Source organism: Passer montanus, unplaced genomic scaffold (genome assembly GCF_014805655.1).
Source record: "Passer montanus isolate IOZ18808 unplaced genomic scaffold, ASM1480565v1 scaffold69, whole genome shotgun sequence".
In the NCBI taxonomy this organism is placed as follows: Eukaryota; Metazoa; Chordata; class Aves; order Passeriformes; family Passeridae; genus Passer; species Passer montanus.
The window spans coordinates 5,447,860-5,462,065 of NW_024372036.1; the positions used below are offsets into that span (position 1 = coordinate 5,447,860).

Below are 14,206 nucleotides of genomic sequence, written 5' to 3' on the forward strand. Positions count from 1 at the left end.
TTCCTCAACTTTCCCTGATTTGATCCTTCTTGTGAGCTGACTGTAATAGCAACATTGACTTGAATACTTTATCTGCTTATAAGAATTAAAACAAAGCAATTGTGCAGCACATAAGCCAACACTATTTCTCAGGAGTTTGTAAAAATTCTGACATGAATACAAATACTCTAAAGGGCTCAGTCTTTCTTACTGAGAAGACATTAAAAAGAATGAAAATAATCATGTATACTTTAACAAGTCCAAACTGATAATGCCTTCTCATTTCTTCCTTTCAGAAGCAAACATCAATGAACCTCTAACAAAATAAACAAACCCGTCACCCCAATAAAACAAATTCCACACATTTTAATTTATTCCATTCAGGAGAGAAAATCAGTAGAGAACTTCACCCAGACCACAAAGTTACCTTTGATATTAAGCATATAAAATAGATGAACTCTAAGAATTTATCATCAAAGAACAAGCACCGGTGCCTATGTTTGTGTATGTATGTTTGTGCATACAGCCACATAGGCACATAAAACATATGTTAACATATTAGCTTGGTAAGCTAATTCCATTGTTAGCAGCAAACTCCATGAATAACAGAAAAAGAAATCCAGATTTTCCACTGGATTACCATAAAAATTATTAAAACCATGTATGAAGAAGCAGTTAATGCTCTCTTACCAAACATAGGTGTCTGACTTTAGATACTATTTATACACACTAGAACAAACTCAAGACCATCTTCCAACACAGATTATGGTTTTACCTTAGACTTTCCTGACCTCTTGCAAAAAAAAAAAAAAAAAATTAAATTGCGACCATCCAACTTTTAACAGACAAAATTTTATCTGAATCCCATTCTTACCTCAAGTTCTGTGGTGCTTCACCAAACAAACTGCAAATTTCTCTAATTTGTTTCAGTGCAGGAATGACCCATTTGTCATTTGTGCGAAGTTCTTCTATAAAGCGATCTATCCACTGGATCTTTTGTGTGTCTCGATCCTTAAAGAACAGCAGTTTACAATCAAAATCAAGCATACTGCAGAGCTACCCTAATTCCCTTTCTTTGTGTCTGAGATGGAATACTCAAAGTCAAATACTGGATCACCTGAGTTTTGAAGCATAAAAGCATAACAGAAGTATCTGAGCAGCACTACATGCTGGCAGGGTGTTATCTCCCTGCACTCAAGCACTCAGTACTTGTGAAAAAGTGTTTAAATAATTTGCTCTTTTCTTCCATTTATTTCTACTCATTGCCATAAAATATCAAGAAACAATGAGAAACTGTTTCTTAACAATGGATAATGGATAATGGATTCATTTCAAACCATAATTAATTACTACTCTGACAGACTTTCACAGAAGTTTGGGTAGGGAAGGAGAGTGTATAATTGTATGAAAAGGATCTTGCTAGGTCCTTTCTAGCATACAGGACAGATAAGGACTTATTGGCACAAAGAAACCTCAACAAAACCCACTGAAACAAATCAGCATGAAGTTTGGGAAAAAGCAAAGGGGTGGGATTGCTTTTCCCTTCTCCCAATTTATTTTAGTAGGGTTCTTTTCCAAATCTTCCAGGGTACTAAGTACAGTACGCCACCAACTGCAACAAGACAGGCAAACTGAGGTATTACACTGTCTCTCTCTCCCATTAAAGCACCAATGGTGTTGATGAAAATATGTCTTGTAACATTTTAAAAGTACTAGGATGTTGATAGAACCATACAAATGTATGTAAGTAATACTTTTGTTAAATTACCAAATTTTTTGTGCGGAATGGAAGGAAACTCAAGAGACTGATTTCATACTGGATTACTCACCTGTGAACAGCTGTAATCTAAGATTTTTATATGGGCACTAAGAGCCTGGTCCATGATATCAACTGGCACATCATCACTGTGAGCCAAATTCCACAAAAGGTTCAGCACTTTGTGTGCCATCACGCCGTCCTTGTCATCCTCTGCAAGGCGACGAATCAACTCCAGCAGTTTCTCACGCTGTTTCTTGCTTGCATTTGTCCAACTTGCCTAAGACAATATTTTAAAAAAATATTATAGAAGTCTTTTTTTTTAAATTCCACACATAACCTGCACTGTTAACAAATTATGTAACAATAAAGTGATGCAACTACATAAAGAACGTTCACATTAATTCCTGTCATTAATAATAAATAGCAAATTAGAGCAATGCATAAGCCAGACACACCTGAAGAGCTCTTCTCTTCAGTCTTGTATTTACAACTACAGCATATTCACCTTGAAGCTTAAAAAAAGATGGCTCTTTATTTAAAGATCATAGATGTGTTTGTAAAAGTTAACAATGCCATTGACAACTCCACCAACAGAGTGGACTTAGCTGTCTCTTTTAAATGCTTTCACAAACGCTTACACTTAAAAGATTTCTTAAATAACTTATAATCACTACATAAGTAAAACTTTAGTATCGTTCATGCCTCTGAATCAGACTGAAACACATGGTCCCTGCATTACATTAACCTTTTCCTGAATATTTCAATATACCATCACTTCACATCCATCCCTCAAGGTCAGACACAACAGTTTACACACAGCATTTCTGAGCACTGGGTTAAGTATCTGAACTACAGAACATTAGACCCACATTCAGCAAACTACAGGACCACACTAAACAAAGCACAAATTGCATGAAAGCCAAAATATGACTATAATGCATTTATCTAAAAAGAGAAAACAGAGTCTACAAAGCTGGCTTGCATTTTCAAGCAGTACAGCAGATCATGTTCTGAAAGTGAAACAGTAAAACAAGCTGGAGAGCTTGTTACCACTACTGGAAGCTGCAAATGTTAAATGTAATACATAAAAGCCAGTGAATAACATAAACTTTCAGAAACAAGTTGTTTTGTCATTTCAAACAAATCACTACGTGTTTATAAACATTCAACTTTATCTTCCTGAGACTGTTTCTTTTTGTATGTAAGCTAAATGGAGAAAAGTTATTACATGATAAAGAGGAAGCTGGGGGAGCAGTGAACGGAAGTCCTTGATCTCCTCTACTTAAAGATCAAAAGTAGCACTGCCCAGTAAACCTGACAAAACCTACTCTAATGCCAGGAGAAAAACATAATTTACTGAATCACCAACACTTCTTAATTTGGAACAAATGTAAAAAGGTATCTAAAACAAATAATTTATTTTATTTGGAAAATTCAATAGTCCTAGGATTGCTAAATCTGACTTTAATACTACAGGCTTCACAGACCTGCATCATCCTGAAGTGTTCAAACCAGAAAACAAAACTGTCTACTAAACAAAAATAAGAGGCCTTTGTTTTAGACAGGAAGTAAACAGAAAATCTCACAAGGAGCACTCACTAAAGAACAGCCTTTCTAGAATTAAATATTACAGACTGCTGTTACACATTAAGAAGTCTTTTAACACACAGAAACTGAGCAAATCTAAAAGGAGAAAGAAAGACAATGAAAAAGCCACAAATTTACACACACCCTCACAACTCATTTCCTAAATACAGTCAAATCACAAAATTACCTTAAAACAATCAAACAGGTGATCAAGCTGTTCAGGAGAGAAATCCCAAGCTAATTTTGCAAGGAGATCATGTACATTTTTTACAATGGCTTCATGTTTTCCGGCCTGTCAGGAAGAAAAAAAAAAAAAGAATACACCAACAATTCATATTAAGTCAAGCAGCAAGACATTCTACCTAATTTTTATAAAGAAGACTACCAGAGGTGGCAAGCAAGAAAAGCTGATGCTGTGGGAGCAGCACAGCAAACTGAATACTTCACTGGGAATTCACAATATTTAGATTTCCCTTTTAAGTGTAACTATTTAAGTCTGCTTTGACTGTGTGCACACAAGTATTTATTTAGACGAGGCAAACTGAATACTTCACTGGGAATTCACAATATTTAGATTTCCCTTTTAAGTGCAAGTATGTAAGTCTGCTTTGATTGTTGCACACAAGTATTTATTTAGACCATAAATACTGCAGCATCAAAATATTTATTTTTTTTGTTCCTGCTACAAAATCAAGCTGGGACAGAGGACAATAAAATCTAAAAGTGTAATTTAACTTACAAGCTGGTATTTTTATGGTGTTTTATGTGGGTTTTCATGGTTTGGGGTTTTTTTAAGAAGGAATTACTCAAAATCCACTTCTGAATTTCACTGAGGTGTTTTAAGGCGTAAACCAATTTTTAGTATTTCACCAGTTTGTCAGGCTGAAGTACTTCCTTTTTGTTAGTGGATTCACAGACAACTAAAGCCTTCTATTACAAACAACTTGTTACCAGACAATGTTTTGAAGTCCAGCAGCTTTTTTACAAATCCAGCAATGAAACAACTAAGGACAAGATGCTGAGTTTTATACCAGACACAGTTTTAACTGAGAGTGTGGCGTACTTCACAATTTTGATATCTAAGGAGGAAGACAATGAGGGCAAAAAAAGCTAGTTCCATTTAACTCTGAGCATGAAGAAAATTTTCTGCCCAGGCTGGAAAACACATCCTGTACTTTACATCTGCAGTCAAAACCAACAAATATGGACTATGAGAATCAATAGCTGATTTACTGTAGAAATTTTTGTTGTGAGAAATAAAAAAATGCAAAACAAATAACCAGAATACACATTCTGATGTAATTAATCTTGTACACTATTAAAAATACATGTATAAGCACCTTTGAAATTCAATTCCTACTAAAAGCTTCCATCAGTAATTTAAAACCAAACCTAAAAAACAAAAACAGACTAATAGCTTTGTTACATGCTGTGCCTTAATTCTTTATAAGGTGTCATAAATTTTTGTTTTAAAAAAAGTAATTTTAAGTAGTAATGTTTGTTTTCACATTATGGGTCAGATTACAAGAGGGGGTATTACTAAACCCATAATTCCATTTGACATTGGGAAACATTGTAATTTTTTTCCTCTTACCAGACCATTTCCTGGATAGAAAGAAAAACTGAGATCATGCAAGGCATGCATCTATAATATAGAAATATGGCCCACTCCTGGGAGGAGCAAGAATAAAGCAAGTAACAACCTTGATTTGGGAGGTTTTTAACAGATATGGGGAAGCTGTGAAGCACTGAAGGGTCTGGGGAAGCAAAACCAGACAGTGGGAGGAGGTAAGGAACCTGGTGTGTGACCTGCCAGCTTGCTGCACAGGAACAGGGAAATGCCTGTGAAGTTCCAGTTAAACACTCCAGAACAGAAGTCATGAGACCTCAACCTCTGCCATTCTGTATTTGGTACAGCTGGATCTTTCCCTGCAACTTAATGCTTGCATTTAGAAACTTACAACATTATTCCTTTAATCAAATACACTCCTGTATTGTGAGCACTGGCTTTGTAAGGCATGAAAACACTTCAATAAAATTAAAACTTAGGTTGCCTTTGAAAGGCAAAAGCAGCATAACTGCATTACTTTTGGTAATACTAAAGAGTCTCAGGTGCATGGTCACCCTCTAAACCCCCCCACTGCTGCACTGAGGCTGAGCTAAAATAGCTTGTTATATAAAGCCACACAGTAAATCAACTCCTCACTACTGAATTTCATGCCCCAGCTGCTCTCAGGAGCAGTCATTTAATATGAACTTCTAAAAACTACTATACACAGGGAGTAGTGAAGTAGGTGAAAATCATTCTGTATTAGCAGATTTTAATATTCTTAATTTTTAGTCCATTATAATCCCATGGCTAAAGCCACAGTGAAACCATCTACCTGAATAAGAGTTCCTTTCACACAAAAAAAAGTACAGGGCAAAATAACAGTCAGAGCACTGCAGTAGCCACCTCCTTGAAAGCATAAGAAGTGAGCAGAGCAAGCTGGGTATTTAAGGGCATGGAACATTCCTTCTGAAATTACTCCTATTTACCCCTAATTTTTTTTTTAACTGGTAAGGTGGACTATCCCCATTTTTAAGGGTTGTACAATGTATTCACATTTTTCTGGAAGGGTAGAAAGTTTGACTTACACTAGCTTATCCACACGTCCTATTTCCAAGCCCTAGGAGCAAGGTAATTGCTTGGAAGACTTTTTCTCCCATATTTCAGATTTTTTCTCCTCCTATTAAAAGTGAGGCTCTAAAATAGGTACAAGAGGCCTACTAACAGCAAATAAACCTCTCAAAGTTTTCTGAGGGTTTCTTTTCTCCCCCGGGTATCTTGTAGTCTGGAAAGATCTATAGACTGCAAGCTGAAAACTAAGAGTATGATCCCAGACCTTAATTCAAGTAATCTGTGTATTGCTGGGCTACATGATGAAATTTTCTTAACAGGACTTTGGGATAATAAGAAAAGACTCTATTGAGTTTCAGCCTGTGCAGTAACTGCCATGCTGGAACTGAAGCCTAGGCATGATGAAATTACTTGCAACACCAGAGATCTCCCCTACATCACCTGCAGTCCCAAGTGTTATAAATGTAAGCTGAAAATAAGTCCACTTAAGCCAAACTGTTGCAGTCTCAGAACAGCATGAACACATGTAAACTGTGTTATCAAAATAATCAAACTTGTATTGGCCTTTGTCAATGTATAATCCAGCTGGCAACTGGGCACCACAGAGCTGCTCACTCAAATCTCCACCTCACAGTGCCAGGGGGAAGAGAGTGAGGAGGATGAAAGTGAGAAAACTCAGAGTTGAGATAACATAGCACAGAAGCTGCCATGGAGAAATGTAACTCTGTCCCTGCCCAAATCAGTACAGCTCTCCCTCCCTGTCGTGGAAACCAGAGTTAGCCTTCCCACACTTGAAAGACTGGCCTTAAGACCTTTTTGTACAATCAGAATTTCACTACCCATTATTTATGTTTCAATCCTATTTTTTTTTAAATTTTCTGTATCCTCACTAACGCTCAATGATTTTGTCTCTCCAGCTGCCAAGTCTGTGTATTAGAATCAGGCAGCCCACAGCTAGGGAAATCCACCTCCCCAGTCACATGAGTAAAAAACTCAGTATTGCAAAATTAGTAATTTTTCAAAAATAATTATTGCAAAACAAGGAAAAGAACTTCCAGTTAAACAACTTCTAATACAGTTATTATAAGCCTTACTCATCACACTCAGCCCAGGAAAATCTTACACAACTATGTGAACTCAAGAGATTAGCAACACGCATTTCTTCATGCATTTTAAAATACTAAAGCTATCATGTATCATGTCTCTGCTCAATGTTTCAGGTTCTTTAATACTTAAAAAGGATCATCTCTGCACCATGTTCTGAACTGTTCCCTCAGGCTTCACATATATGTGCAGCTGAGCCCTTCCACTGGAGACACTTCAGATGACAATTTTAAGCTCCAAGACCCCAAAAAGGAACCCCATTTCACCTCAAATTTTCTTTAGCTTTGTCTAACACAGAGCAGAAGCAGCCCAGGTTCTCTTCTCAACACGACATCCAAGGAGATGCCTCCTGTGCAGCAGCAGACAAGCAGTTGAATTATTTACCTGTGCAGCCCAAATGTTGTCAAGATCCTGCAAAGTGAGAGCTTTCTCTTTGATGACAAACCGGAGAATTTTCTCAAGTTTTTCTACATATTGAGGTTGATGAAGACTATCTCTTAATACAATTGATAAAATGTTGTTCTGCTGGATCCATTCCTGAATATAAAAAGAAAGTTGTGCCATCTCAAATTATTCAGGTGCCATCATTAATATTTAAACTACAAAACAAAAATCCAACCTGTTACAGATTTAAAAAGACACAGCACAACAGAAAGGCTTGTATCTTTAATTTAATTTTTTTAAAAAATCATTACTTAAAATAATCCAATATATTACTGGATAATTACTGGAAAATGTTCAAACAATTTCAAACATAAGAAGCTAATGTGAAGAGCAAACTCTTCTATTCAAGCAACAGAATTTTTGTTTTCCAATTCACAGTCATTAAGTATGAAAACCAAATTGTTTAAGATAATTACTGGAAAATGTTCAAACAATTTCAAACATAAGAAGCCAATGTGAAGAGCAAATTCTTCTATTCAAGCAACAGAATTTTTGTCTTCCAATTCACAGTCATTAAGTATCAAAACCAAATTGTTTAAGATACATCCAACTCTACTGGTACTCCTACAGCATATCCCATACAAAGGACTTAAGTAAGAACTGAAATATAAAAATGATTAAGTACTGCCACTTTTAGGGTTTTTGAAATGTTTCTAATTGAACCAGAGGCAAATATTCAAGTCATATTTAAGGAGATGCAATTTTCTCAGTGGTGTCACTGATGCAGCCAGACCATTTTGTTCCTAGTGAAGTAAAGCAGGATATGCTCTGAGCACTGACAGAGAAAACAAACATCCACAGCATCATCACTTCCAACACTGTCCTTGCTCAGACTTGCAATATTCAAGCTGGTCTCACAAAATAATGAAATCTAGACATTTTCAGTTAAAAACACAGACCTTGTATGAGATACCAAACTGTAAGAAACGTGTAAAAAAGAGACTTATTTCCTCCTATTGATTTAAAAAGTCAAAACTGCCGTTATTTTTTCTTGTCAGATGTCCTTTTGTAGATTACAAACCTTACAACAGGTCGCCATTCAGAAACATGGGGCAGAACAGTGCAAAAATTACTTAACATAACTAGTTTTCCCAAAAATGAAGAGAAAATAGTTCTTACTTTAGTTTTATAATTGCTCATTTTCATACTTCCCTATACCTTCATTCAAGCAACAGTATCGAAAATACAAAAACATTGATTAAAACAAAAATGTGGTATCTAGAGTTTTCTGTACTGAAGCATCCAGCTTCTGAAATGTGAGAAGCAGACCAGTCACTTAGATCTCTAATGAGAAAAAGCTGAAGCACCAAACCCAGACTACATCCTTATTTAAATGACCATTACATTTCTAGTTACTGCAACACTGCAGTTACAAATGAATCACATCTGTTTTATCTAAGTTTCTCTGGGTTTTTTAAAACTCCATATAAAACACACACTATCCAAGGATCCATTTTTGAGCCATGATTTTAGCAGCACTGAAAAGTAATCCTCAACAGCAGCTTTGACACAACTGCAGCATTTTTTCACAGAAAGGCTACTATTAAAGTGCTTTATTACCATGACATGATACCTAATGTTTCTAACACTTTAAGTATATGAAAATAAACAGTGTGTGTTGAATCCACAATATAGAGTTACTTCTACAGTTGAAGTACAAAGGAGAAACCAAATCTGTGCAATGAACTTCACTGAAAAGGAGCACTTACTGCCATTCTTTCAGCTGTGAGCCACTCTTCCTCCTCAGGATTACCATGTCGATGAGTGTAGTATGACACACTGGATATTACTTTGTTAACTTCATTTAGTGCATTCATTTTACCATTGAAAGAGGAAATTTGTAACAACCTGTGAGAAAAATTTAATGTAAGAAGTGTGGAAAATAATGTCACCAGTGGCATATTATATTAGGAGTAGCATCTTACCTAAGAATCATTTTTAACCTAAATATTTCTAAATTTTTTACAGTTTCTTCTTGTCCTGGAACTCTTGAAGCTAAGTTCTTTAGAGATTTGATTATCATTGACAAAGCATCATTTTTGGCTTCATTCTTTGCTTCTTTTTTCAGTTCATCATCTGTTAAATTTTCTAAAAACTGTGGAACCATTTCTATAATTGGAAGGAAGTATTTCTTCACTGTATGTAATGTTAAAAATTCAAAACATTGTCCAAATGGCCTAAAAAACAAAGAAAAAAAGGAAAGTGTCATAATCAGTAGTCATGCAATATTATGATAATAAGGTGCAATTAATTAAAGAAACTCATATCTACTTAGAAGCACATGAAATGGTGAAGGTAGACACCACCAGCTGAAGAGATGGAATGAAAGGAAGTGCTTCAACAAAAGTCTTAAGCCTTCTGCCAGCATAGTATTTTATACTGAGTCCAACTTTTGCAAATGCACTAATCATTATTTAGAAAACAACTTACTTGATGAGAGCTGCAATTATTTGAACATTCAATGCTGATCCACTCATGAATCGATCATGCAAGACCTGAAATCCATTTAATGTGCCAAACTTGTTGATAAGATCTACTAGCCAACCCTGTAATAAAACAAACAGTTATTTTCTGGTATTTGCAAAGCACCATCTAGAAATACTTTCAAATACCTTTCAATAACAACATTTGCTTTAAAATAATCTTTACACAGTTTACATATTCAGTTCTAAGGAAATGCTCAGAAACAGGCAAAAATATCTTTTCTGTTGTCATGTCGAAGGGCAGATGCTGTCGATGAGCTACTCAAAGAAATGTATTTAGGAACAAAATTTACTGTAATTTAGGTCCAGCTTTAGCTGCTAAATTACTACAGAAAGTCTGACAGTTTAGGTGTTTTTTTGTCCTGGATGTGATAATGTCACATATACAAACATTAAGAATGCAAAGTAACATTCTTCTAAACACAACTAGCAATGCAAGGGAAGTCCAAGGACAGTGGAGTTTTTTATCCTTGGTTCTTACAAGTAGATAGTCAGCAGTTCCACCAAAGAAAAAAAATTACAAACCAAAAAAGAAAACCTTTAAGAAAAAAAAAAAGTGTGTGTGTATACATACATACATACATACATATATATATATATATATATATATATATATAAAGGAGTCCTATCAATGCCATTTGGAAAACTGCAGACTCAAGAACCAGGGCAGATTGCTAATTTTCATTTCTAGTTAAAAATATAAAACAACCAAAACAAAACCCCAAGAAACCCAGCTACGAAACACAAACAACAAAAAACCCAAACAAAACAAAAAATCCAAACCTTCAACATCCCCCCCAAAACCAAACCAAACCAAAGCCACTGAAAAAACCACACTGACAGTGGCATCTCATGTCCAATTAAAAAACATTCCTTCTACCACTGGAAACTGTAAGGGAGAGAAAATTCCTAATTCATCACATAATCTATTCCTCAAAGTGTGTCACCTACAAAACTTCATGTTAAGGGAGAAGGTAAATCCATCAACTGGCAAATGCAAGCAAGCCAATTAGCACAGTAGGAATGACATTCCAGCAGTGTCAGAAACACATGACACAGTTTGATGGTGGACCAAAGACAGGAAGAGTAAAAAGGGGAAATGTGCATTGAATCAGGAGTCATAAGCAACAGAACATCTTAGTGATTGATAGAAGAATGAAGAGGACTTTTGGCCCCCACTCTAAAAACACTTCTCTAGAGCTGCTGTGTCATTAGATAACACTGCACAGAATAAAACACACAGGTCTGGAAGGGATCTCACACCTTTGGTGATCGTGGGTCAGGAGGACGGGCATAAAGTTCATCTTCAGCGAGCTGGACTCCTGCAGGAACTGTTTCTGAGGGACGAGTACCATTGTATAGATGAAATTTGCAGTGAGGATTTAAGGCCATGGCAAGAAGTTCAAGAAGGGGAAACCAATCTTGGGACAGCTTGGCCACACAGAGTTCCACTAGTCTATGAGTGTTGTTAATAATACATCTCTGTTAATAAAAAAAAAGAACAAGTAAGAATGTGGCAGGGGACTGTACAATGAATATGAACTATAAACTCGGAACATACACGGTTCCAGTCGTCCCCAAATCATCTCTCATGTTTTATTTCCTTCCAAAACTCTGGAGGCAATAAAGTGAAACACTGACAGAAAGATGACTCCCCACTGCCTGTCCAGATCCATGCATACAAGAGCTTTCTCACAACTTGCTACTGAATTTCAAAGATGAGCTCCAGTTCTTACAATCTCCCCCCAATCACAATGGCAGTCCTCTTCCTTTTAAAATTACCACACTCTTCAGAAACACAACTTTAAAAACTCACATGAATTTCAAACTTCCAGCCACTCACTGCCTCGTCTGTAAGGATTTTTGTGAAGGATATTGTTAACCCATCTCGAAAAAATCGCTGGCATGCTTCACTTTTGACATCAAGGCCTATTTAAAATAAGAAAGAACAACAAAGTATTAGACATGGAATTTCATTAGCTGTTACATGAACATTTTACATGCTGAAAGTAGAGATGTGGTGTGCTGGTGTTGATAAGTTCTCTGTAGCTTGTACAGGGCTGTGTTTTGATTTGGGCTGGAAGCAGTGCTGGTAACACAGGGATGTTTTCTTTACTGCTGAGCAGAGCTCTCAGATCCGAGGTTTTCCTGCTTCTCACACCACCCTGCCAGGAAGTAAGCTGGGGAATGGATGCACAAGGATTTGGGAGGGGATACAGTCAGGACAGCTGAGCCTTAAGGACCACAGGGATATCCAGACCATATGGTGCCATGATCAGCCTACAGAGCTGAGGAAGAAGGAAGGGGGAGATGCTTGAAGTGATGTTGTTTGTGTCACCGTCACATGTGATGGAGCTCTGCTGTTCTGGGGATGGCTGAACACCTGCCCAACCATGGGAAGTGGTGCATTAATTCCTTGGTTTGCTTTCCTGGCACAGAAAGCTTTTGCTTTACCTCTTAAACTGTCTTTATCCCAACCCATGAGGTTTTTAACTTTTCCCTTTCTGATTCTCTCCCCTGTCCCAGCAGAGGGGCAATGAGCAAGTGGCTGTGTGGTGCTTAGCTGCTGGCTGGGGTTAAATCACAACATTTGGACTTCAAAGGTTTGGTGTTTAAAGTTTCAGAACTGATTCTAAACAAGTCTTGGATGAAAACAAACTTACATAAGTCCAAATGGACAAAAAACTCGATGGATTAATGTTCTAGTAAAACTACCTCAAAAAATAACACTCCTTTACATAATTTTTTAATTGTTTTTAAAAACATGTGATTTGGTTTGGTTTTTCCCCCACGTTTACAACATACTTCCATAGATATACTAGCAAAAATAAAAGTACAATTCTTCTTTATGTTCTCTCTTATTTACTTGCTAACAGTAAAACTAGTGAGTGAAGAGAGGTAAAAATAACCATTTCAAGGAAATGCAGAAGATACAGCCTCAGTAAGGAACTCAATAGTGGTCCCACAGAAATGAAGATCAATCATCTTGAGAGAGATGGAGATGGTCTTCAGAGGGTGCTGGAAACAACTCCCGTTGCTGGGCTGGCCTAACTTTTGGGTGCACATGTGCCCATGCACACAAAAATTTAATTTTTTTGCCACTAGGGCCTCCCTCTCTCTCCCATTTGGTACAATTCATCAAAAACACAGATTTGGGACCAAGTCTTATATTGTGTAGAGAAATCTCATTTCAGTTTAAGTCAGTTATAAATCCAGAAGTTGCCTTGCACCTTGCTTGTGTGTGTTACATTGTAAAGTTCTGGCAGCATGTTAAAAACTGAGTGTAAATGTTAGGAGCAATAAAATCCTTCTGAAAGAAAGAGAGGAGAATATTCTTGCCTATAAAAAACCAAAACCTTAGAATAAACCTTTTTGTTGTTTTTTTTAATTTATAGTATCCCATTCACCACGGCATTTACTTCTGGAGCAAATCTCATTACTGAAAATACTCCCTAAGTATTCCCGATTTATTGAGAAGATAAACATCAGTCTAGCTATTAAATGCTATTTTTCAAATAGGTTTTCTTCTATTAGCAATTAACTCCAGACTACCTGTTGATAGTTTCATGGCTCATTGTTTAACAAAGAGTAATACATTGATGCCTACACATAAAAAGAGAATTTTCCATAAATGAGTGCATCTGCCAGGAATAATGCAAGTCACAGTCTAACAGGATTCACACTACTCTGTCAAATTCTCTCCTTTCACTTGAAGGTGGTAGTGCTGACATTTCATTCATATAAGTGCTTTCAATTAGTTTAGTTACATCCCTTTCAGTTGTAGTTCCTGAAAAGATTTAAAGATGATGCAAACATCACTCTTATGTTACAGCCAGGGTCACAAAGAAGCAGATGCCCTGCAGTCACTCCAGAATGCTGACAGCCATGGGCCATGTTAGGAATAAAAGGTTTTTAAGAGCCCTAACCACAAGAAAATAGTGCCTGCAAAAACATGTAGTGGGTTTTTTCTAGGTTTTGTTGCTTCACAATTTAAATAGGATACAGTCAGAAATACAGAGTTTAAGTCATTTCAAAGCTGGTTATTTTTCAGTATATTCTTTCAGTTCCTCCTTTTGGAAACAGATCTCGTCAGAATATGAAACATTCCCACAGACAGGTAGCAAGGGGTTGAATTTTAGATGTTACTGAGATAATGGAGCAGTTTAATCTATTATGAAATATACACAACCAAACCATTTCTATTCCTTCTCTATATATACCCCACTCTCA

General features: G+C 36.5%; 1 protein-coding gene across 4 annotated transcripts in view; it reads right to left on the reverse strand.

Moving 5' to 3' along the window:
- The window catches only part of USP9X (ubiquitin specific peptidase 9 X-linked), a 96,714-nt gene that overhangs the window by 53,174 nt on the left and 29,334 nt on the right, over positions 1-14,206 (reverse strand). For all 4 annotated transcript variants that reach the window (XM_039729339.1, XM_039729336.1, XM_039729335.1 and 1 more), the window contains exons 5-13: positions 11,793-11,905; positions 11,240-11,458; positions 9,924-10,039; positions 9,419-9,670; positions 9,203-9,341; positions 7,434-7,586; positions 3,513-3,617; positions 1,809-2,015; positions 854-990 (exon numbers count right to left, since the gene is read on the reverse strand). In XM_039729339.1, coding sequence (XP_039585273.1) covers positions 854-990; positions 1,809-2,015; positions 3,513-3,617; positions 7,434-7,586; positions 9,203-9,341; positions 9,419-9,670; positions 9,924-10,039; positions 11,240-11,458; positions 11,793-11,905 — 1,441 coding nt within the window. The remainder of the gene's footprint in view (positions 1-853; positions 991-1,808; positions 2,016-3,512; positions 3,618-7,433; positions 7,587-9,202; positions 9,342-9,418; positions 9,671-9,923; positions 10,040-11,239; positions 11,459-11,792; positions 11,906-14,206) is intronic.